General features: G+C 43.9%; 1 protein-coding gene across 5 annotated transcripts in view; it reads left to right on the top strand.

Moving 5' to 3' along the window:
* Positions 1 to 23,700, top strand: part of nadsyn1 (NAD synthetase 1) — a 68,678-nt gene that overhangs the window by 34,483 nt on the left and 10,495 nt on the right. For all 5 annotated transcript variants that reach the window (XR_013577603.1, XM_078549500.1, XM_078549501.1 and 2 more), the window contains 9 exons: positions 963 to 1,080; positions 2,542 to 2,673; positions 2,860 to 2,934; positions 4,551 to 4,675; positions 8,250 to 8,298; positions 15,297 to 15,399; positions 16,093 to 16,261; positions 20,966 to 21,101; positions 22,391 to 22,497. Coding sequence is in view for 4 of the 5 variants with exons in the window: in XM_078549500.1 (XP_078405626.1) it covers positions 963 to 1,080; positions 2,542 to 2,673; positions 2,860 to 2,934; positions 4,551 to 4,675; positions 8,250 to 8,298; positions 15,297 to 15,399; positions 16,093 to 16,261; positions 20,966 to 21,101; positions 22,391 to 22,497 (1,014 nt within the window). In the remaining variant the exon portion in view is untranslated. The remainder of the gene's footprint in view (positions 1 to 962; positions 1,081 to 2,541; positions 2,674 to 2,859; positions 2,935 to 4,550; positions 4,676 to 8,249; positions 8,299 to 15,296; positions 15,400 to 16,092; positions 16,262 to 20,965; positions 21,102 to 22,390; positions 22,498 to 23,700) is intronic.

Genomic DNA, 23,700 nt, shown 5'->3' with positions numbered 1-23,700 from the left:
GCAGAGACCATTAGATATAACTTGATCAGCCAAGATGATGCTGCTGAAAATATGCTCGTGCCAAATTTGGGAAAAGTACCAACAATAAGACAGAGTTTTGAAATGGTTACTTTGGGCTGAGTTATATGAGGTGCTGGATTTCTTGTATTCCTCCACCCTTGGCCAAAAAGATGAGAGTGGGGGAGCCTACTGAGGGGAACACCCCCGGCTGCCCTGCAGCCATTTAACCAATTGGCCGCCAATAGGCTGGAGGCGGGATTTCCACTCCTCGGGGATAGGAAGTCCCGCCTCAGAGAACATGCTAGGTAATGTGCAGTGTTGGATCGTTTAATAATTTTTGGGATTCTCACCGGGTGCTAAGCTAGTAGGTCCTGATGAGGGGGGCAAGTGAGGCGACCGGATTGGGGGACTGGCGTTTTAGAGCGGCAATGGAGGAAGGGTAATCTGTGGATGGGTAAAATCTGGAGGGTGGGGGAGGCCCTCCAATCAACCCAGGGGGCCCAAAAGGGAGGGACCTCCCCCATACATGACCAGCCTGTGCTGGGAAACCCACCAGGCTGGCTGCTTGGCGTGGGCCTCTCTTGCCTGTGGCCAAATATGTATCAATACAGGATATTAGTAGGTAGAGGTGGGAATGTGTTTGAGTGGTTATTACTGGCTACTGGCTCAATATAAAATGAAGCACCTTTCGATACTGTAACCTAATCACCACTGATATGGTGAACCCATTACTAAGTGCTATGAGTGGATTATATGTAAGTAAGATTACCATGTTTTGTTGCAGTTCTGCCATCTGTGAGTGTGTCTAGGCTGTGGACTGCTGCTCAGCAATGAACTTGTCTAATATATGTTCCAAAAGACTTGATTGTGCATTGTGTTTATGTACCTTTTATACAAATGTCATCAGTTCCAATGACAACATATGTTTGAGAAATTGACTACTCTTGTTCTTTCCTTCCCAGTCCCCACATTGCCATGACGATGGAAGGGGTGGAGATATTTACTAATTCGTCGGGGAGCCACCATGTCCTTCGGAAAAATTACTTGAGGGTCGACCTTATAAAGTCAGCTACTGCAAAGGTACAGGGGTTAAAATGGTCTCCGAATTAAAATGAATTTCCAGGCTTGCTTCACAAACCGAGGAAGACAAAGTTTGAAAGAATGAACTTGCTCGCTGTTCATTTTGTTCATCGGATTGCAAGCTTATTTTTAAATTTCTGACCAGATAGCTCATCAAGTAGCCGTGAATGTGTATCTGACACAAGAACGTTGAGCCAGGTATTGTACTGATGGCAGTTATGACATAGCCATGTCAATTTTTGTTTCTAGGCCTTTTATGGGTGAAAAGCAAATATTGTGGTATTATAATTGCTATAATGTAATTATAGCAAGATTTATGCAGAGCCTTTAGTATAGTAAAAGATCCCATGTGCTTTGCAGGAACATAATCAGGCAAATATTTGACACTGAGCCACATAAGGAAATATTAGGACAGGTCGCCAAAAGTTTGGTCAAAGAGGTAGGTTTTAAGGGGTGCCTTAAATTGGAGTGAGAGGCGGCAAGGTTTAGGGAGGGAATTCCAGAGCTTGGGACCTTGAACGTTAAAGGTATGGCAAGTAATGGTGAGGCGAAGGAAGTTGAGGATTCTTTGGGCTGGCAGTTTGCAGCAGAATTCTCTTGTATGCCTGGGGGTGGTCATTGAGGTAAGGAAAAAAAGTTAAATCACAAAACAGACATTACTGTCATCTGCTGCAAGATTTATGTTAGCTTGCAGCATTGAAGAAACTTCATGGTTACAGAACACAATCATCTGCTAACACCATGGACTGCTTCCCTCGAGGGTTCAGCTCAATCAATTGCTAACTTTAATTTTCCTTGTTGGTTTTAAGAAAACTTTTTTTCCACATTTATAATTAACTATTATGATCTGAACCTAATATTTGTCTGAGATATTGTGTCAGAACAGCTGTTGCATTGAGTGTTGTACTGCAGCCTCACGCTCTCTGTTTCCCACAAAGCCAGCTTTAAATTCCTCCCATTTGAACAGCAGGATCCAAGCATATCCCTTCATGGAGAGGAAAGTTGGATGTGGAGTCATCCTGGGCTTCTCTTGATATACCTTGTTGTTTATTATCTGTGTACCTCAGACTCTGTATGTTGTTTTCTTGGTTTTGTGTAGTAAGAAGGCAATGCCGGCAACTGAAATATAAACTTGTGCATTCTCTCGAGGTGAAGACTTCCAAAGTGGTTTCATTTGCTAAGCTTGCGCTGCTTTTAAAAGAAAAGCAGTGAAACATTGCAGATTATAAAGAGGTGTAAATTGCCACCAGAAATGTATGGAAGCATGCAAGATAATATCAATATCTCTACTGAGGAATTTTCATACCTTTATATGCTCCTTTATATGTCCTGTGCTAAGGTAAACCATAAAACTTGTACCAAACTCTTCCCCACCAGGCCCATCCTTCAAATCGCATAATTATGCAAAGTTAGCTCAGTCCTCGGCTGTGTCTTGAATTTTCTTCTCTTTCACCTCCCCAGAATGGTGGTATTTATCTCCTTGCCAACCAGAAGGGCTGTGATGGTGACCGCCTGTATTATGACGGCTGTGCTATGATTTCTGTTAATGGACATCTCGTGGCTCAAGGATCCCAGTTTTCATTGGACGATGTGGTAAGATATGAATAATGTAGGACCTTGTGAGATGGGCTCACTTTACTTTTAATTCGTCTGCAGACTGTGGCACGTTTGTAAGTAAAAAAATAAATAAATTCTATGTTGCCCTGTGCGGTATTGTTCAATGTTCTTGAAGGGATAGCTGGGATCGATCCTTGATTTATTTATCGTTCCTTCTTTTAGGAAGTTATAACTACCACACAGGATTTGGAAGATGTAAGAAGCTACAGCGCAGACAGGATATCTGCAAGATTAATGGTTTGTACATGAACTTTCCTGTATGTTGAAGCCAGAGCTTCACTGCCAGTATCCAGTAAATACCGTGGTCACTTCTACTGTACTGTAGAATGTGAGCTATATATGTTCCAGTGAGTTACATGCAAGCCAATGAAGTAATGACCACCTTCAAATCAAATTTTAATTATTTTGTTATGCTTCTAAAACTGAGGGGTGACCACGCTGGTGAATAGAGAACTCTTCCAGTCTTAACAAATCTGTCAGCATCAAACAATCATAGGTTATATGAAGTAGCCAGATGCAGAACACTGTAACAAGATTACACACCTGAAACCTTACCCTGTCTTTTACTTTTCTATTTAAGGTAATTGGCAAGATTTAAGGTGATTTTCAAAAGAACTAGAGGGAAGGTGAGGAGAATTTTATTTACGCCAATGAATTGTTATGATCTGGAATGCACTACACTACCTGAAAGGGTGGTGGAAGCGGATCCAATCATAACTTTCAAAAGGGGCTTGGATTAAAGCTTGAAAAGGAAAGATTTGCAAGCCCACAAGGAAAGAGCAGGAAGTGAGACTAAATGGATAGCTCTCGCAAATAGCCAACACAGACATGATGGGCCGAACAGCCCTCTTTCTGTGCTGCGTGATCTACAATCATCTTTACACACGCTGACTAACCTGCTGTGCACTTCCATCTGTATCTGTTTTGTTTTAGGCTTCCAATACCTGCAGTTTTGTTCTTTATTTGCAGAGCTAAGTTCTCTCCACTCTGTCCCAATAATATGCCTTACCCCCACACTCCATAGGTCATTCCTTGCTTTGCTAGTTTGTATTTTTCCCCTGAAACTCTATGACTTATGGCTGAGATTCTCAGTTTGGTTTCTACTTTATATCAAATTTCCTGCTCTGGGTCTGTGAATGTTAAGACTTTGGTGAAAACTACCCAAGCTCAATTCACATAGAAGCCTCTGAGCTGCTGGCTAGAAGGAGATCCAAATCCAGGATATGGAGGAGAAAGGGAAGGCTAGCTAACCTGTTACATTCTCCAACAACAACAACCTGCATTTGTAAGGCACCCTAGATGTAGTAAAACGCCCCAAGGCACTTCACAAAGGCATTGTAAGATAAGATATGACACTGAGCTAGAGAAGGAGATATTAGTACAGATGACCAAAAGCTTGGTCAAAGAGGTAGGCTCTAAGGAACACCTTAACACAGGAGAGGGAAGTAGAGATGTGGATATGTTTAGGAATGGAATTCCAGAGCTTGGGGCCTAGGTAACCAATCCAAATTCCTTTTCTGATTCCAAATCTATGAGAACCTCTCTCAGGCTGTCTGTATCAAGGAAACTGATGAAGCTCTTAAACCCATCTAACTAAGTAGTGGTGTGAGTTCTTAGAAGTACTTTGTGAATTTTTCTTATCAGTCTCGCTACATTATTCCCTTTTTGGGAAGGGTGCAAACATGTATTTTTTGGTTGAAAGTTTTTCATGGCAAGCTGATCACCAACTTGAATCACACGACTCACTGACTCCTCTTCCAAAAAAGGTTCATGAATCTACCATTTGCTTGTTTATTTGTTCATGTTTTCAAATGTCAGAATTAAATCTGTCCTGCAAATGATATCCCAAACAGCCAAATGAAGCAGAGCCGTATCATCGGGTGAAAGTCAACTTCGCGCTTTCTTCAGTTGGTGATATCTACCTGCCTTCCATTGAACCCGTTCGGATCCGGTGCCATACACCAGAGGAAGAAATCAGGTAGGTTAGAACTTTCAAACTGTTCAATAGATCACACAAAGACGACATTTTAACCTGTGTTAAATAGCACAGCTAACCTGTTCCTCGGTAAAAACATCTCAAGATTCATCAATGGAGAACGAGCAGAAGAACAAGACCAGCTGGAGAGCTATTTTGAATAGCCGGCAGAGGTAGATGGACTGAATAGCCTTCTGTGCTATAAGATTCTAGGGCAGGACTTTCCCCGCCAACTTCGGCACACTTGATGCAAGGATCAAATGGGTGTCAGAACCCCACACCATTTGGGGAATGTTCACCGGGTTATGATTCTCCTGAACTGGCCAATTAGTGGCCAAAGGGTGGACTTGCTGTCCAACTAAGGACAGCAGCCTGCCTCTTGAAGCTGAAGGACCAGTAGGCAGTCGCCCAATGCTGAAGAAGCAGAAGAAGAAGCCTTTTCGGGTAAGAGAGGGAGAAGTTGCCTCAAGATGGAGGTGCCCGCTCTCTCTTCAAATTTTAATAGTTTTGGACAAAAAATAGACTGACATCTGGGCCATCATTGTGGAGGGGAAGGCTCTCCACATGGCAGCTGTGCCTGGGTAGGCTGTGGGTGTGGTGTGGGGGGCGGGGGGAAGGGTGGCGGGTCTCCAAGCCAGCTTGAAGTGCTAGCCCTGTAACTCCCCCTCCCTCACCCAGGTTTGCTGCTGGAAGGCTTCTTGCAGGCAATTGGCCTAGTTCCCAATGGCTCTGGGGGCCTGGAGACCAACTGGGAAATTCCAGCCGACCTCTGACAATAGGCTTTAAATCATATTTATCGGCTCTCTCCTGCTTGCAGGCAGGTGGCCATGCACCCCCACTCCCACCCCGTCCCGCCTCTTGAAAAATGGCCTAGAGCGGGATGGGGCTGGCATGCTGGCTGGTGGTGAGAGTTTTTATGTACACCCTGTTGCTCACCTCCATGAGGGACTAAGGATTCTGACCTACAATTCCAGACAGTGACACATTCATTTCGCTTTCGGTGTAATATTGCTGCAGAAAATGGCAAGAAAAAGGAACATTATATCTAGGTTTTAAGAGACTTCTAAACGAAAACACTCCTGTGGATGTGCTGATACTTATCCCAGCATTGGATCCAAATGGATACGGGACCTGGTTTAAATATCTCTGAAGATGAGGCTGAAATACGGGGGAATGTTTTTCCATATTGTCCATGAGTTCTAATTTCAGCGGAGAGCATTATCCTAACATAGGAAACCCCCTCAAGCCTCCATCGTTCAATTGGATCATGTCTGGTCTGTACCTCGACTCTATTTGCTCGCTTTTGCTCTACGTCCCACGAAACTCGTTCTTAACAAAAATCTATTGATCCCAGTAAGGACAATTTTAATTGACCGGGGGTCCACAGCCTATTAAGGATAAATTCCAGATTTCCACTAACCTTTGTAAATAAAATCCACACTTGAAAGGCCTTTCTCTAATTTTAACATTGTGCCCCCTTGCTCTGGATTTCCTCACCAAAGGAAATAACTTCTGCATTTACTCTCGAATCCTTTTAGCATTATAAACATTTCAATTAGATCACCACGCGAACATTCTAAAATCAAGGGAATAAAAGCCAAGTTTACAAAACCATGTCTTTGCAATTTAACTCTTTAAGCTCTCATACAATTCTAGTGATTCGGTGATGTACACCCCTCCAAGACCAGTATAACCTTCTTGAGGCTTGGTGCCCAAAGTGAATGCATTATTTCAGGTAGAGTTTGATCAAGGCTGTTATTGTCACTTTTGTTTTGTCAGCTCTGTGTTCTTCTGATGCTATATTATACAATGCAACATAAGGTCAATTCATTAGGCCCACAATGGTTGAGGACCCCATTTTTCAGACAACATTCAGCATCTTCCTGCTTATAAACATCATCATGTAGGCTGACTTCTCTAGCCTGGGCCTATTTGATTTCTCATTGATCACTAATGGGCATGTATGTCCTTCCTTAGGTAAGGAGACCAAAATCACGCACACTATTCCAGGAAGATCAAAACCAAATTCATCCACCATCTTTGCAGCTGGCTCTTTTAAAACGCTAGGACGCAGGTTGTCGGGTCCAAGGGGATTTGTCACAACTTAGCCCTTTTAATTTCTCCAGTACAATTTCTTTACTTATACTGATTTGTTTAAGTTCCTATTTCTCACTTGATATTTCCCTCACAGCTTTTGAATTTACCCTTTCCTGAATCCATCCACCTCCGCACCCCCTCCCCCACCCTTTTATTAGTGTTAGGCCCTGTTTTCTGCCCTAGTTATTCGATTTGTAAAGACACTGGTCCTAGTCCAGGTGAAGTGGAGCCTGCTCCAATGGAGCAGCTCCTTCTTTCCTAAGTACTGGTGCCAGTGACCCATGAAGCAAAACTCTTGCCTCCCACTGCAATTCTTTGAGTCATGCATTTAACCTTTCTAATCTCTTTTTACCTATGTCAATTGGTGTATGGCTCAGGTAACAATCCAGAGATTATTATCTTTGAGATTCTGCTTTTTAATTTGGACCCTAACTCCTCAAACTCTCTCTCAGCAGTCTATTATTTCTAGCTGTACCTATGTCATTCATTCTTACATGGACCATGACAACTGGATCCTTCTTTGTCCTGATGCCCTGCAGTGTCTGCAGTTTGGCCTCCAGCTCAGCAACTCTGAGCCGAAATTCCTCAAGCTGCAGATACTTAACTGCAAATTTGGTTGTCGAGTGTTGCAATGCTTTCCACCACGTCTTGCATGTTGAAGTAATGGCACACCATTTGTCCTGCCAAGCCTATTTAACTTTACTTATTTACTTGGTGAGTTAATTGATTCAATTAAAAAAAAAACTGATTATTTTGTTTTGTTAATTGATTTATCTAGTTTCACTTACTAAGTTAAAGTAAAAGCAGCACCTCCTTCCCTCTTGCACAGAATTCCCTCTTGCACCCTGTTAAAGATGTACTCGATTCTGCAATCACTCTGTGCTCCATGCTCTGTGCAGTAGGAAAAAACTGTTTGCTTATATACAGCTTATGACTTGCATCCAAATTGACCCAACTAACTCGGCTTCCTGCTAAAGTAAAGGACACCGCTATTCAGGCACCCACTTTCAGTGAATTGATAGTTAGCTGCCACTGACGGGCAGTTTCTATTAACTAGGTATCTTCACCAGCTTGCAGTTCCTTGCATTTGTGGATTGGGAGTCAATGTGAATTAATGAGCTCGGGTGATGGATGACTGGAACTTTGGCATGAATTAGGAAACTAAAACTGACATATCCAGCAGAAAGGAGGTGCTGCTTTTACTTTAAATTGCAACAAATGTTCTAATGAGGAAAATGAACCAACAGGAAATGGGTGAATTCATCCACAGAATTCTCAGCATTATTAATTGAGCAGTTTGAACACGGTGAAATTTGATGTAATATGGTGAATTAATTCTCTACCAGCTAGTTTTCCCTCACCTTCATTGTTTCATTCTCCACAGCTGAACGTCTTTTTAAGCCCATATAGAAGATAATGCATTGCTGGATAATTGTATGATCTGGTTTTGCTCATTGCCTTCTCTTCATGTTTTATTTAGTCTTGGACCTGCCTGTTGGTTGTGGGATTACCTGCGACGTAGTTCCCAGGTAAGTCAGTGAGACGTACAGTCATATAAGTAGAGGCAAACTTGGTTTTACAAAGCTTTATTCTTTCCATGCATAACTTACAGGGCGTTTTGTTAAAATATCTGTTTCGTCAAGTGGGATGTTTTCATTTACTGAAAAAAGAAGTCGTTCAGGCTCCCTTGTTACATCCCGTGCGCCAACACATGATAAATGATTGTTATCTAACCTGTGCGTCATGCCACAGCTCGTGGGAGTTACAGTTCAACTGGTAACTCATTCAATGGCCTGATATGGCGTACGTATGCACCACACTGTGTCTGCAGTCACCCACATGACAAGTCTCGTTATGTTGTTGTGCATCTTTAGTGGGGAAGGACATAAAATAATCATTTGAGCGGATGCAAGAAATTAAATTTCTGAGTAAATGCACAGCAGTTTTATTTGACCTTATGGTGACATTTAGCAATTAGCAGGATTTTTTATTATTTTCCCTTGAAGGCACTTTAAAGAAAGGAAGGAGCTCTTGCATTTATATAGCGTCCTATAGTCCCGCAGGACATCCTGAATTAATTTTCAGCCAATTAAGTACATTTTGATATTTGGTCGCAGTTGTCATGTCGGAAATGTGGCAGCCATTTTGCACGTAGCGAGTTTTCACATGCAGCTCAGTGGTACTGACCAGAAGATCTTGTTAGCAATGTCGGTTGAGGGACAATCGTTGCCCAGGACTCCCCTGTTGCCCTTCAAAGTCATGCCATGGGACCTCCTGCGTCCACTGAGAGGGCAGACCCACATCTTTAGTTTAAAGCCTCATCCTCATCCGACAAATGCTGCACTCCCTCGGCACTGCACTGGGATATCATCCTAGATTAAATGCTCGAGTCCCTGGTATGCGGCCTGAATCTATAGCCTTCTGTCTGGAGGCGAGAGTGCTATCCGCGGAATCACGACTGCCATTATAGGTGAATTATTTTCATGCTGTTGTTTTACTGGTCTGCCGTTGTAAACCCATGATAATTTAGAGAAATGTTTTACCTTTTAACTTTAAACATGGAGGAATATATGGCGAGTCAGTGAAGGCTGGGGTACGTGTTAATTTTAATTGCAATTTTCACTGCTTCCTCTATGAACGGTCACTCACTGTGAGGTCAGACAGGCCACTTGCTCCTGGGCCTGGAATGTTGTTTCTTTTTAGCTGACAACTAAGAGGTATGCAGGAGCGGCCCAGCATGATTCAACCTTCATTGATCCCCGGTGTTTCGGCTGAGACAGGGCGATGAAGAATTTGTGCTTGTGTCCTTTTACCCTGTAGTAGTGTGTGATGGAACACCAATATGTGGTGCCACAGCACCACCTGTTGTGGGATATGTTTAACTGTACCCAATTGATTTATTTAATTCTCAGAAGTCTCTTTGCATGTATGTGTGGGTGTATAATATATCGCCATTGATGCATTTGAGTCTGTTTGTTGCTGTTGTTGTTGTCTTCCATTGGTGATTAGTGTGGAACAGAGGAAGGATTTGCAGGTTGATTTATAATCTGATGTGAACGCTGTTTCCATGGCCCTAACCAGGTTAGTCCTCTAGGGCTAGAGGGTTTTACGGACTCTCACATCTTGTCCAATAAAGAATTGGGAGGGGGGGTCACTCACCATGAATATCCCACTTGAGGTCAACTCAGCATCCAAAGCCGGCCCTGCAGCCTCCACCTACCCTACACCTTGTGATTAAGGCGAGGTTGCTACAACCAAGCTTAGGTCTGACTCTGCCTTCACTGGGAGCAGTGCAGATCAAGGATGTTGAGGTAGCTTGTTCAATCTTGTTTTCTGTGTACTTGTTGATCCAGCAATATGGGGCCCTTATTTCTAGGTGGCCATGTAGGGGTTGTTTGTCCTTTTTCCCTGTTCCGTGGGTGTGTTGCTATGCTGAGGGAGCAGGCACTGTGTGCTGAGGGAGTCTACAAGAACAATATGTCCCATATGTGCTTGAACCACCGTTATGAGCTGCATTGAGAGCAATGTTGTGTGCCAGCTTGATCACCGCAGCAAAGCTCCAGCTTGCCAGAGTCTTGGGTCAATCTAGAAAGCTCTGGAAATGTCAGAGCGATCATGGTCCTTTTGGTCTCCCAGACCACTGGCCAGAATGACCATATGTGAGGACATGTATAAGAGGGATCCCTTTTGGCCATTGCCACTCAGCAGTCATCTGGCATGGAGGGATCACAGATAGGGAGCTTGCGTAGGGTGCTTTATATGTTACATATGATCTTGAGTTGGCCTCATGTGAATCTTGTTGCAGATGTTGAGGTCTTACCTCTGTACCTCTCCCTATTCTTCCACGACTTATTCAGTCAGAAGCTTCGTCCGTTGTCCACGTGTAGCTGTTAATAGGACATGCATCAAAATTGTTCTGGTGCAGTCAACTACCGGTCTGGGTACAGCAGCCAAGACATTCTGGGGTTAATCTGTAATTTGTTTCCCTGCCTCCTGTAGCCAGCATAACACACGCACCAAAAAAAAAGATCTGCATCACCCGTCTCATAGCAGAGATGGCCCTGGCCTCTAGTAGGATTCGGTCCTCTGATGTGAAAGCATACAACTGAGAACCTTGCCATTTCTCCACCTAGTCTATTGAATTCCATTTTCGGAACAAAAATCATATCTTCTCCCTTTTGGTTGGGTTTACCAGATGAAAGCAAAATACTGCGGATGCTGGAAATCTAGAACAAAAACAAAAATACCTGGAAAAACTCAGCAGGTTTGACAGCATCTGCGGAGAGGGATACAGTTGACGTTTCGAGTCCGAATGACCCTTCATCAGAACTAAGACATATAGAAATCTCATTTCTATTTTCCCTTAGTTCTGATGAAGGGTCGTTTGGACTCGAAACGTCAACTGTATCCCTCTCCACAAGACCATAAGACATAGGAGCAGAAATTAGGCCATTCGGCCCATCGCGTCTGCCCCGCCATTCAATCATGGCTGATAAGTTTCTCAACCCCATTCTCCCGCCTTCTCCCCGTAACCTTTGATCCCCTTACCAATCAAGAACCTATCTATCTCCGTCTTAAATACACTCAATGACCTGGTCTCCACAGCCTTCTGTGGCAATGAATTCCATAGATTCACCACTCTCTGGCTAAAGAAGTTTCTCCTCATCTCTGTTCTAAAAGGTCTTCCCTTTACTCTGAGGTTGTGCCCTCGGGTCCTAGTCTCTCCTACTAATGGAAACATCTTCCCCACGTCCACTCTATCCAGGCCTTTCAGTATTCTGTAAGTTTCAATCAGATCCCCCCTCATCCTTCTAAACTCCATTGAGTGTAGACCCAGAGTCCTCAAACGTTCCTCATATGTTAAGCCTTTCATTCCTTGGATCATTCTCGTGAACCTCCTCTGGACCCTCTGGACAGGGCCAGCACATCCTTCCTGAGGTAAGGGGCCCAAAATTGCTCACAATATTCTAAATGTGGTCTGACCAGAGCCTTATAAAGCCTCAGCAGCACATCCCTGCTTTTATATTCTAGTCCTCTCGAAATAAATGCCAACATTGCATTTGCCTTCCTAACTACCGACTCAACCTGCAAGTTAACCTTAAGAGAATCCTGGACTAGGACTCCCAAGTCCCTTTGCACTCCAGATTTCTGAATTCTCTCCCCATTTAGAAAATAGTCTATGCCTCTATTCTTCCTACCAAAGTGCATGACCTCACACTTCTCCACGTTGCATTCCATCTGCCACTTCTTTGCCCATTCTCCTAACCTGTCCAAATCCTTCTGCAGCCTCCCCGCCTCCTCAATACTACCTGTCCCTCCACCTATCTTTGTATCATCTGCAAACTTAGCCAGGATGCCCTCAGTTCCTTCATCTAGATCATTAATGTATAAAGTAAAAAATTGTGGTCCCTACACTGACACGTGCGGAACTCCACTAATCACCGGCCGCCATCCTGAGAAGGACCCCCTTATCCCCACTCTCTGCCTCCTGCCAGACAGCCAATCTTCTATCCATGCTAGTACCTTGCCTCTAACACCATGGGCTCTTATCTTTCTGAGCAGCCTCCTGTGCGGCACCTTGTCAAAGGCCTTCTGGAAGTCCAAATAGATAACATCCATTGGCTCTCCTTTGTCTAACCTACTCGTTACCTCCTCAAAGAATTCTAACAGATTTGTCAGGCATGACCTCCCCTTGATGAAACCTTGCTGACTTTGCCCTACTTTACCGTGCACTTCCAAGTATTCTGAAATTTCATCCTTAATAATGGACTCTAAAATCTTACCAACGACCGAGGTCAGGCTAATCGGCCTGTAATTTCCCTCACTCTTTTGCCTCACTCCCTTCTTAAACAGGGGGGTTACATTAGCGATTTTCCAGTCCTCTGGGACCCTCCCTGACTCCAGTGATTCCTGAAAGATCACCACTAACGCCTCCACTATCTCTTCAGCTATCTCCTTCAGAACTCTGGGGTGTAATCCATCTGGTCCAGGTGATTTATCCACCTTCACACCTTTCAGTTTTCCGAGCACCTTCTCCTTGGTAATGACCACCATACTCACCTCTGCCCCCCCGACTCTCTTGAACTTTGGTTACTTGTGTCTTCCACTGTGAAGACTGACGCAAAGTACCTATTCAGTTCCTCCGCCATTTCTTTGTTCCCCACTACTACTTCTCCAGCGTCATTTTCCAACGGCCCACTGTCCACTTTTGCCTCTCTCTTACCCTTTATATATCTAAAAAAACTCTTGCAATCTTCTTTTATGTTACTGGCTAGTTTACCCTCATATTTAATCTTCTCCCTCCTTATTTCTTTTTTTAGTTGTTCTCTGTTGGTCTTTGTAGGCTTCCCAATCCCCTGGTTTCCCACTGCTCTTTGCCGCATTGTATGCTTTCTCTTTAGCTTTTATGCTGTCCCTGACTTCCCTTGTCAGCCAAGGTTGCCTCGTCCTCCCTTTAGTATGCTTCTTCTTCCTAGGGATGAATTTTTGCTGTGTCTCCCAAATTACTCCCAGAAACTCCTGCCATTGCTGTTCCACTGTCTTTCCTGCTAGGCTCATCTCCCAGTCAATTCTGGCCAGCTCCTCCCTCATCCCCCTGTAGTTACCTTTATTCAACTGTAATACCATTACATCTGATTCCAGCTTTTTCCTCTCAAATTGCAGGGTAAATTCTATCATATTATGGTCACTTCCTCCTAAGGGTTCCTTCACCTTAAGCTCCCTTATCAAACCTGCCTCATTACACATCACTAAATCTAGTTCCCTAGTGGGCTCCACCACAAACTGCTCCAAAAAGCCATCTCGTAGACAATCCACAAATTCCTTTTCTTGGGATCCACTACCAACCTGATTTTCCCAGTCTACCTGCTTATTGAAATCCCCCATGATCACTCTAACCTTGCCTTCCTTATACGCCTTTTCTATCTCCTGGTGTATCTTGTGCCCCACATCCTGACTACTGTTCGGAGGCCTGTACATAACTCCCATTATGGTTTTTTTACCTTTGCAGTTCCTCAACTCTACCCACACAGATTCTACATCATCTGACCCTACGTCATTTCTTGCTATCAATTTAATTTCATTTCTTACTAACAAAGCAACCCCACCCCCTCTGTCATCCTGCCTATCTTTTTGATAGGGTATATCCTTGGATATTTAGCTCCCAGTCCTGATCCCCTTGCAGCCATGTCTCCGTGATGCCCACCACATCATACTTGCCAATTTCAATCTGCACCACAAGCTCATTTACCTTATTTCGTATACTGCATGCATTCAGATACAATACCTTCAGTCCTGTATTTCCCGTCCCCTTTCTCATTGTTGTCCCTTTATTTGATGTGCTTGAAGTTAGATTCCTAGCCCTTTCCAAACACTCTGTCCTATTTTGCGTTCTGAAGACTTTAATAGCCTCTCCTGGGCTCTCCTTTCTTTTCAGTTTTTCATAATTTTCTACGAAGTTGAACCCACTCCCCCACACGCTAACCTGCTGCTTTGTTTCCCCTTAGTCATACTTCTTGGAGTTTTACCCTTCCCCCCCCCCCCACTTTCTAGCTTTAAGTCCTGTTGACCAGCCTATTTACCCTTTTCGCTAGAACATTGGTCCCAGATTGGTTCAGGTGGAGACCGTCCCAATGGTACAGATCCCTCCTCTTCCAATACTGATGCCAGTGCCCCACGAAATGGAACCCCTCTTTCCTGCACCATTCCTTTAGCCACGTGTTTACTTCCCTTATTCTCGCGTCCCTATGCCAATTTGCACGTGGCTCAGGTAGTAATCCGGAGATTATAACCCTTGAGGACCTGTTCTTTAATTTAGTTCCTAGTTCCTGATAATCCCCAAACAGATACTCTTTCCTAGTCTTACCTATGTTATTTGTCCCGATGTGGACCACAACAACTGGATCCTCCCCCTCCCTCTCCCATAACCTTTCAAGCCGGTCAGAGATGTCCCTCACCCTGGCACCAGGCAGGCAACATACCATGCAGGACTCTTGATCCTGCTTACAAAGGATGCTATCAATTCCCCCAATTATAGAATCCCCTACAACTACCACTTGTCTTTTTGCTCCCCCCCATGAATGGCCTCCTGTGCCACGGTGCCGTGGTCAGCTAGCTCATCCTCCCTACAGCCCTCTTCCTCATCCACACAAGGAGCAAGTACCTCGTATCTCTCCGCAGATGCTGTCAAACCTGCTGAGTTTTTCCAGGTATTTTAGTTTTTGTTTTACCAGTTGTCTGTCCGCTGTTGCTGATGGGGTGGCTGGAAGTGGAGAACCTTATTCCTCTAAACGCTGCAAGAATTTGACAAATGGCCAATTCTAACAAAGACAGAAACTTCTGACCAATTGACCCTTCATAATCAATAGTAATTTATCTCATTAGAAGCAGTTCCTTTTTTATCTTTACACTGCTGAGTGATTATTCAGGAGTGAAGTGCACATGGAAGTGTTATTTTACTTTCTGAATTGAACAGGTTCTTGCTTGTTACTTCTTCTTCTGTAATCCATTGTTTCGTTTGTGTCTGTAGGGTGGTTTTCTTCTACCTCTTAGCGGAGGCATTGATAGCTCAGCTACGGCCTGTATTGTCTATTCCATGTGTCGTCAGGTGTGTCTTGCTGCAAGTAACGGAAGTAAGTAGCTATGGAGTTCCGTTTCTTCCTATCGCCTCCCCTCCCCCACCCCACTGTTAAGTGAGCACACGCTTTGGCACCTTCATTTAACCTTGAGCTATTATAATGGTTGGCGTGGAAGTGGTGCTATGGTATGGCACAGTATATTGTTGTATGGCACGTTATATTGTTGTATTGTGGAGTGGTAGGATGCCAGGTCATATTAATGTCTGTGTACCTTTGAGCAGTGGGTTTCATGCCAACTGAATTGCCGACTAAATTCAGCCAACTTGGCACTGATATCAAGTAAACAAACCATGGCTCTTTGTATAGAGAGAGAAGGAAAGAATCCTTGTGAATTGCCTAAGCTGTCCTCAACATCTCTGATTAGTTGGGAACAGAGTAGTATGGCAGAGGCTTACCAATAGGTGACTATGTAATCCAGAGTTGGAGAATAGTGTGTGAAATGGAATATTAAATCATTGGAGACCATGTTTCTTTTTAAATGTTTCTTCAAGTGCCCAATACATCGTATTTTTAAAAAAGTAAACAAGTTAGGTTCTTGCGCTGTGTGAAGTTTGTTTGAATTTATTTGTAAGTTAACTAGGAATATTTTCAAAAGGGTTGAAAATTTTCAACAGTTTCCTGAAATCGCAACCTACTGACAATCATTAGTGTTGAATTTTCTCTTAAGTTTCCATAAAATCTGTTCAGATCAGCAGGTGATAGAAGATGCCCAGAGGATAGTGAGTGATCCTCATTACATTCCCAAAGATCCACAGGAATTCTGTCGACGCATCTTTATCACTTGCTACATGGCTAGTGAGAACTCCTCACGAGACACTTGCAACCGGGCCAAAGAACTAGCGGAGCAAATAGGCAGGTAAGGAATTAGTGGAAGCAGAGAATGTGTATGTTTAACTTGATAGTTTAAGCATTGGTTCATCCTTCTCTCCAGAGCTTTTGAAATTTATAGTGATTTCCAAGACTGCAAACAGATACAGTATTCGAATTGAGGCAGTAATAGCGAGATTATCTCATAGTGCTTGCAATTAAAGATCTGTTTTGAAGAGAAAAATGTCAATCCCATTTTAATTCTTACTACTGTTTTTCCATTAACTGTTCAAAAGTTATCCTCGTGCGTGATTTTCCTGACCCATTGTCCTGACTGTTGAATTATTAAATAACATTCTTTTGAAGAGAGATACTGGGGCTTAAGTTTGCTCCAGTCTTGTAATCAGTCCGTTGATTATATTTCCTCCTGTTAAGTCACAGTCGGGTTAGCGGGAAGTATAATCCAAAAGGGAGTTATTCCTTTCATTATCACACCCTTTTCCCAATTAATTGCTGTGGATCTTTCTCTGCTGATTTAGATTTATTTATTTTTAGTTGACCATCTGGTTTTAATGTGCAACCCTGGGTGTATCTTAGACATAACTCTGTTCTCATGTGTAATAAGCAGCTATATTGCCAGGGGAGCTTTTCCATCCTCGGATTTTTGGGTAAATTATAGATTTTTTAGGAATACAACACTTAGTGCGATCTGTGACCACATAGGAACTATCTTGGGAAGGAGTAGAGCAAGAGCAGCCATTTTGAAGAAAGGCAACCTTCTATTGAGAGAGTAGTGTGGAATTGTGTTGTAGGAGGTAACTGTCACACTAGAACATCTTACAATTGAGAAGAAGGAGGTGTTGAAAAGGCCATCTTTACTTAAAATAGAAAAGGTACCAGATGAGATGCATCCAAGGGTACTGAGGGAAGTGAGAGTGGAAATTGCAGAGGCGCTAGTGATAGTCTTTCAGTCTTCCTTGCACACAGGGGAGGTGCCAGAGGACTGGAGAATTGTGAACGTTTGAAAAGGAGTGCAAGGATAAAGCTGGCAACTACAGACCAGTCAGTTTGACCTCAGTGGTAGGGAAACTTCCGGAAACTATAGTACAGGATAAAATCAATAGTCAGTTAGACAGGCAGGCAGGATAATGAAGGAAAGCCAGCATGGATTCATTAAGGAACTTGCTGGAATTTTTTGAGGAGGTAACAGAGAAGGTTGATAAGGGAAACGTTGCCATTGTGGTGTATATGGATTTTCAAAAGGCATTTGATACAGTGCCACACAACAGACTTGTGAGCATGGAATAAAAGGGAAAGTAGGCACCTGGATAAGAAATTGGCTGAGTGACAGGAAACAGAGAGTGTTGATAAATGGTTGTTTCTCAGATTAGAGGAAGATTTGTAATGGAGTTCCCCCGGGGGGTTCAGTGTTGGGATCCTTGCTCTTACATATAGTAATGACCTAGACTGTGGTCTGCAGGGCATGATTTCAAAATTTGCAGATGATACGAAGATTGTAAATGTTGTCAACTGTGATGGGATAGTCTTGTACTTCAAAAGGGCACAGACATGTTGGTGGATTGGGGAGACAAGTGGTGGATGAAGTCCAATGCAGAGAAGAGTGGCAAATGGAATTTAATCCTGAGAAGTCTGAGGTGATGCATTTTGGGAGGACTAACATGGCAAGGGAATACACAATGAATGGTAGGACCCCAGGAAGTACAGAGGATCAGAGGGACCTTGGTGTACATGTCCATAGATCCCTGAAAGCAGCAGCACAGGTAGATAAGATGGTTAAGAAGGCACATGGGATACTTGCCTTTATTAGCCGAAACATAGAATATAAGAGCAGGGAGGTTACGTTGGAGCTGTAAAAAATGCTAGTTAGGCCACAGCTGGAGTACTGTGTGCAGTTCTGGTCGCCACACTATAGGAAGGACGTGATTGCACTGGAAAAGTTGCAGAGGAGATTCACCAGGATGTTGCCTGGGCTGGAACGTTTCAGCTATGAAGAGAGACTGGATAGGCTAGGGTTGTTTTCCTTAGAGCAGAGAAGGCTGAGGGGGGACCTGACAGAGGTATACAAAATTATGAGGGGCATATAGATAGGAAGAAACTTTTCCCCTTAGCGGAAGTGTCAATAACCAGGGGGCATCGATTTAAGATAAGGGCAGGAGATTCAGAGGGGATTTGAGAAAAAGCTTTTTCACCCAGAGGGTGGTTGGAATCTGGAACACACTGCCTGAGGAGGTGGTAGAGGCAGGAACCCGCACAACATTTAAATAAGCACTTGAAATGCCATAGCATACAGGGCTACGGGCCAAGTGCTGGAAAATGGGATTAGAATAGATAGATGCTTGATGGCCGGCAAGGAGAAGATGGCTGAAGGGCCTGTTTCTGTGCTGTATAACTTGATGACTCTATAAGTGTGAGGTGGTTCATTTTGACAGGAAAAATATGGTGAAACAGTTTAAAGGGAGAGCCTCTAAAGGAGGTGCAGTAACAGAGGAACATCGGTGTATACATGCATACATCATTGAAGATGGCAGGGCATGTTGAGACAGCAGTTAATAAAGCATATAGTATCTTAGGCTTTATTAATAGGGGCATTGTGTACAAGAGTAAGGAGGTCATGTTGAACTTGTATAAGACATTAGTTAGGCCTTATCTGGAGTGCTGTGTCCATACTTGAGGAAGGATGTGAAGGCATTGAGAGATTACAGAGGAGATTCACAAGAATTATTCCATGGATAAAGAACTGTAGCTATGAGGATAGATTGGAGAGGTTGGGACTGTTTTCCTTGGAGAAAAGACCGAGAGGACACTTGATAGAGGTATTTAAGATCCTGAGGGGTATGGACAGGGTAAATAGTGAGAAACTGTTCCCACTGAAGAGAGCATCAAGAACTGGAGGGCACAGATTCAAAATAATTTGCTAAAGGAGTAAACGTGATGTGAGGATAAACTTTTTCACCCAGAGGATGGTTGGAGTCTGGAACAAACTTCCCAAAAGGGTGGTGGAGGCAGGTTTGATCGAGGTATTCAAAAGGGAATTGGATTGCTACCTGAAAAGAGAGAGTGTGCAAGGTTATAGGGATAAGGCAGGGGAGTGGGACTAGGTGGAAAGCTCTTTCAGAGGGCCAGTGCAGACTCGATTGGCCAAATGGCCTCCTTCTGCACTATAAAGATTCCGTGATACCTCTGTGAGGAGAGACACATGAATAAAATGTGACCACAGTAGTTCAAAGTAGCTATAAACTGACAAACTAATGTATATGAAGCAGGATTGTCCGTTCTATTTGGATGCATTCCTGGAGGCTTCATTACATCACTTCCCACTTCCAATCACCCACCCAGTTCAACAACCTTTTTTTTATCCTTCTCGTATATTTTATAGCAAATAACAAAACCCCTTAGTTTGCTTTAAGCAGTGCCCTAGAGATGACCCTAATTATAAAGGAATTCAATAGGCTTGAAACAAATCTTCTGTTGGACGTTATCTTAAAATTAGAGTTAAGTCATTTAAGAGTGAAATCAGGAAGCATTTTTTTTCATATGTGGGGCAGTGGAAATTTAGGTATCTTCCCCTCAAAAGGGCAGTTTTTGCTGGGTCAATTGAAATTTTCAGGACAGACCGACAGACTTATATTAGGCTTAGTTATAAAGGGATATGCATCAAAGGTGGGTAAATGGAATTATGGTACAGATCAGCCGTGGTCTAATTGAATATGTCAACAGGCTTGAGGGACTGAATGGCCTACTCCTGTTGCTGTGGCCGGAATTTTACACGAAGGTGATGGCCCCGCATCCAGCTGGACATTTGTGGGGGGGCGACCTTGCCTCCGCTTGGCTGGGTAGCCCCACGGCAATCTAACGGCCATCGGCCTGTTTACTGGCTCAGGGGGGAACGTCCACCCCCATCCGCAAGGAAGTCCCGCCTCTGAGAGCTGCAGCCAAACAAATGGCCGACAATTCTGTCGTTACAGTAGCACTACTGGGAGCGGTGGCCACTGCTTGGGCTGTTTAAGCAGTCCCCAGTAAAGAGGAGATTTGGAGCCTAATGCCATGATAAGCCTGGGGTTTGGCTGGAACCAGGCTGGTATGCCCTGGTGACGGGCTGGAGGACCGGTTTCGGGAGGGTAGTCGGGGAGATGGTGGGCGTAGGGAAGTATGGTGTGGGCGTGACTTTGTTGGGCAGAGAGTACCCAAACAGAAGGGACTCCCCCTCTGGCTTTGTGAACCTCCAGCTGCTGGTAAAATACCAGCAGAAGAGGGAGGAAGCCATTAAGTGGTCCCCCCCGTGCCTGACAGCCCGCTCCCTGGGTAGGTGGTGGGGGTGGGGAAATTCGACCCTATGTTCCTGTGTCATGTTTGCTTTGTAGTGTGCTAGTGGCACCTACCCTAACAAATCTTCACAGGAGGGAAAGTATGACATAGCACCACCACAGCCCAAATAAGTGAGCACAGGCTGTTCTGACCATTGGGGAACAAAATATCAAGAGAAAAATGATTTGCAACCAGTTAAAATGACTGAGATAGCAAGACAAACTTTTGAGAGAAAATGATGAGCGTTGTGTTGCAGGCTGTCACAGAATCACAGAATTTTAACGGCACAGAAGGAGGCCATTCGGCCCATTGTGTCTGCACCTGCTCTCCAAATGAGCATTATGACCGAGTGCCATTTCACCATACCCCTGCACATTGTTTCTATTCAAATAATCATCTGTCCTGATATTTTTATTTTTTTCTTCAGTTACCACATAAACTTGAACATTGATCCGGCAGTGAAGGCTATGATTGGAATTTTCAGTTTGGTAACTGGCAAACTCCCACAGTTCTCAGTGCATGGTGGCTGCAGAAGAGAGAACCTGGCTCTGCAGAATGTGCAGGTACATAAACTTCATGGTTCATTTTAAAAGTTATTGCCACCTGCAAGGTATACATGTCAAGTGAATGTAGGGCCATGCTACAATTGGTGTAAATGAAACAATCATGTTGCATATGGGATCATGTGCCCCCCAACAGCTGCACTCCTCCCCCATCCCCCACACTGATCCACATATACCCAATACAATATGTGCGAAACGAAAACAGAAAATGCTGGAAATGTTCAGCAGGAAAGGCAGCGTCTGTGCAGAGAGAAACAGAGTTAACATTTCAGGTCGATGATCTGACTGGCCAGTTCTGATGACAGGTCATTGACCTGAAATGTTAACTCTTTTGTTTTCTCCACCAATGTTGCTGAGCATTTCCAACATTTTCTGTTTTAATTTCACGTTTCCAGCACCAGCGTCTGTTGCTTCCTAGTACGTGGGATTACTGAAATCTGGTTTAAATAGAACTCCTGTCCCTCCCCAAATGTGGTTGAGAGTTATGTAATTATTTTCTGTTGTTGTTTGACTTGCACTGCAGTGTACACGATTGAAATGACCAGCTAGTGAGCCATCTGAGTTAATGAATACAGAGTACTGTTCATTCAGCTCTTGTAATATTGGCCTCACTAACCTCTCCCAGCTCATCCCCAGATGGAGACATCATACTCAATGTTCAAATCAGCCTATAGGTGGAATAGAGGACATCCAAATTAACATCAAGATGTTTCATGGGATCCTTCTCCGACAATACTCACAGAAGCCGTGCGCTTCAGTGAAAGCACCAACATAACAGCAGTTCACACCATCTAATACCACGCTTGCCACATTGTGGTCTGGTTTTAGAGCAGCTGGTTGGATTTAATTTGTTTCATGGCTTCCTTTTTTTTTTGATGTCTATATGTATAAGCTCCCAGTCTGCCAAAACGCTAGATTGCAGAGCGCTCACATCGATCCACATGAAAGTATACGTTCTGTGCAATCAGCTGGTAAGAGCTATTTTCTCACTGGCGTGGCTGACGTACTTTTCTGACGAAATGTGTTGCACGACTGACTGGCAAGTTAGTATATCGTACAGTTCTAGGGCTGACAGTGTTAACCACTGTCTCAAGAAGGGAGTTTTCTTGTTGCAAAGCTGCCTGCTGCCCTGTAATTCTGAGAGGTCGGGCTTTATACTAAATGGCGCTCCTTGTTTCTAAATGTGGGACTTTAAGTTTTAAATGTCCAGCTGTGCTCTTGGGGAAGAACGTTTCGTGAATGAAGCTCCAGATGCTGGAATTGTCCTTTCTGATATTTGTCTTCTTAAGGCAAGAATCCGCATGGTCGTTGCCTATCTCTTTGCTCAGCTGTGTTTATGGACTTCTGGGAAACCTGGAGGATCATTGGTTCTTGGATCAGCCAATGTGGATGAGAGGTGAGCATCGTTCCTCTGCTTCCGAAAGTCTCATTTTTTTAATTGCAATCTTTGATTCTGTAGATGTAGCTGACTTTCTGGGGGTTCATACTTTTTTAACAGACCAGTTCCACGCTATTTCTGGGAGTGAACCCCAGTAGATTTAAGACCGGTCTTGTAAAAGGTCAGCTTGTTCCTCAGTTTGTAAATTGCGGCAGTATATTACAGGTGAAATTACAAGACCATTTATTGATCACGACTTGCATTTACATAGCACCGTTAACATTGTAAAATGCCTCAAAGCACTTAACAGGAACATTATCAAATGAAATTTGGCACAAAACTACTTAAGGAGATATAGGGAAGATGACCAGAAGCTTTGTCAAGAGCTTTATGGAGCATTTTAAAAAGGTGGGAAGAGGGGCAGAGAACTTTAGGGAGGGAATTACAGAGATTGTAGCCGAAGCAGCTGAAGGTGTAGCTGCCAGTGGTTGAGTGGTTAAAATCGGGAATACACAAAAGGTCAAAATTAAAGGAACTTGGGTTCTCTGAGAGCTGTAGGCCTGGAGGAGACTACAGAGATAAAGAGGCTATGGAGCCATATGGATCAGTGATGACAGGGGTGTAATGGGAGAATTGGACTTTGGTACAAGCTAGGATACAAGCAGCAGAGTTCTGGATGACCTCAAGTTTACAGAGGGTAGAAGGTGAGAATCCAGCCAGGAGACGATTGGACTAATGGAACCTGGAGGTTCCAACAGCAGTTAGGTTGAGGCGGGGGTGGAGACTGGGGGCTTCCTGTCCACTGAGGGGTTCAAGTCCGACCCTGAGCCTGCCTAGCCCGTTCCCCCAGCATATTATCGCTGCGAGGCAGGCTTTTTAAACGTTACTCTGTTTGGGGATGGAGGGTGAGGGGGTGGGCACGAGGGTGCGAGCAGTCTGTGCCCCCCTGTGCAGTCTTGGTGATGAATGAGGGTTACTTAGAGCTGAGGTTGTGAACAAGCTGGTTGACCTTCTCAGTGACCAGGGAGGGGGATAGAATTGGTGGTCAGATGGAAAGCACAACCAAAATAAGGAAAGGAACAATGGAGAGCTACCAGTGACCAGCTGTTCTCCACACCCCTTTACACAACAGCAGTAACTGAGTGCAAACAAAACTCAGCCCTGTCAGATTCAAATTGAAGGGGCTTCACCTGACTTCAGGATGACAAGCCGGCATTCGCT

The sequence above is a fragment of the Cetorhinus maximus genome, chromosome 9 (assembly GCF_964194155.1).
Source record: "Cetorhinus maximus chromosome 9, sCetMax3.hap1.1, whole genome shotgun sequence".
Classification (NCBI taxonomy): domain Eukaryota; kingdom Metazoa; phylum Chordata; class Chondrichthyes; order Lamniformes; family Cetorhinidae; genus Cetorhinus; species Cetorhinus maximus.
The sequence above is the reverse complement of the archived record's forward strand: the minus strand, read 5'-3'. Positions and strand labels throughout refer to the sequence as shown.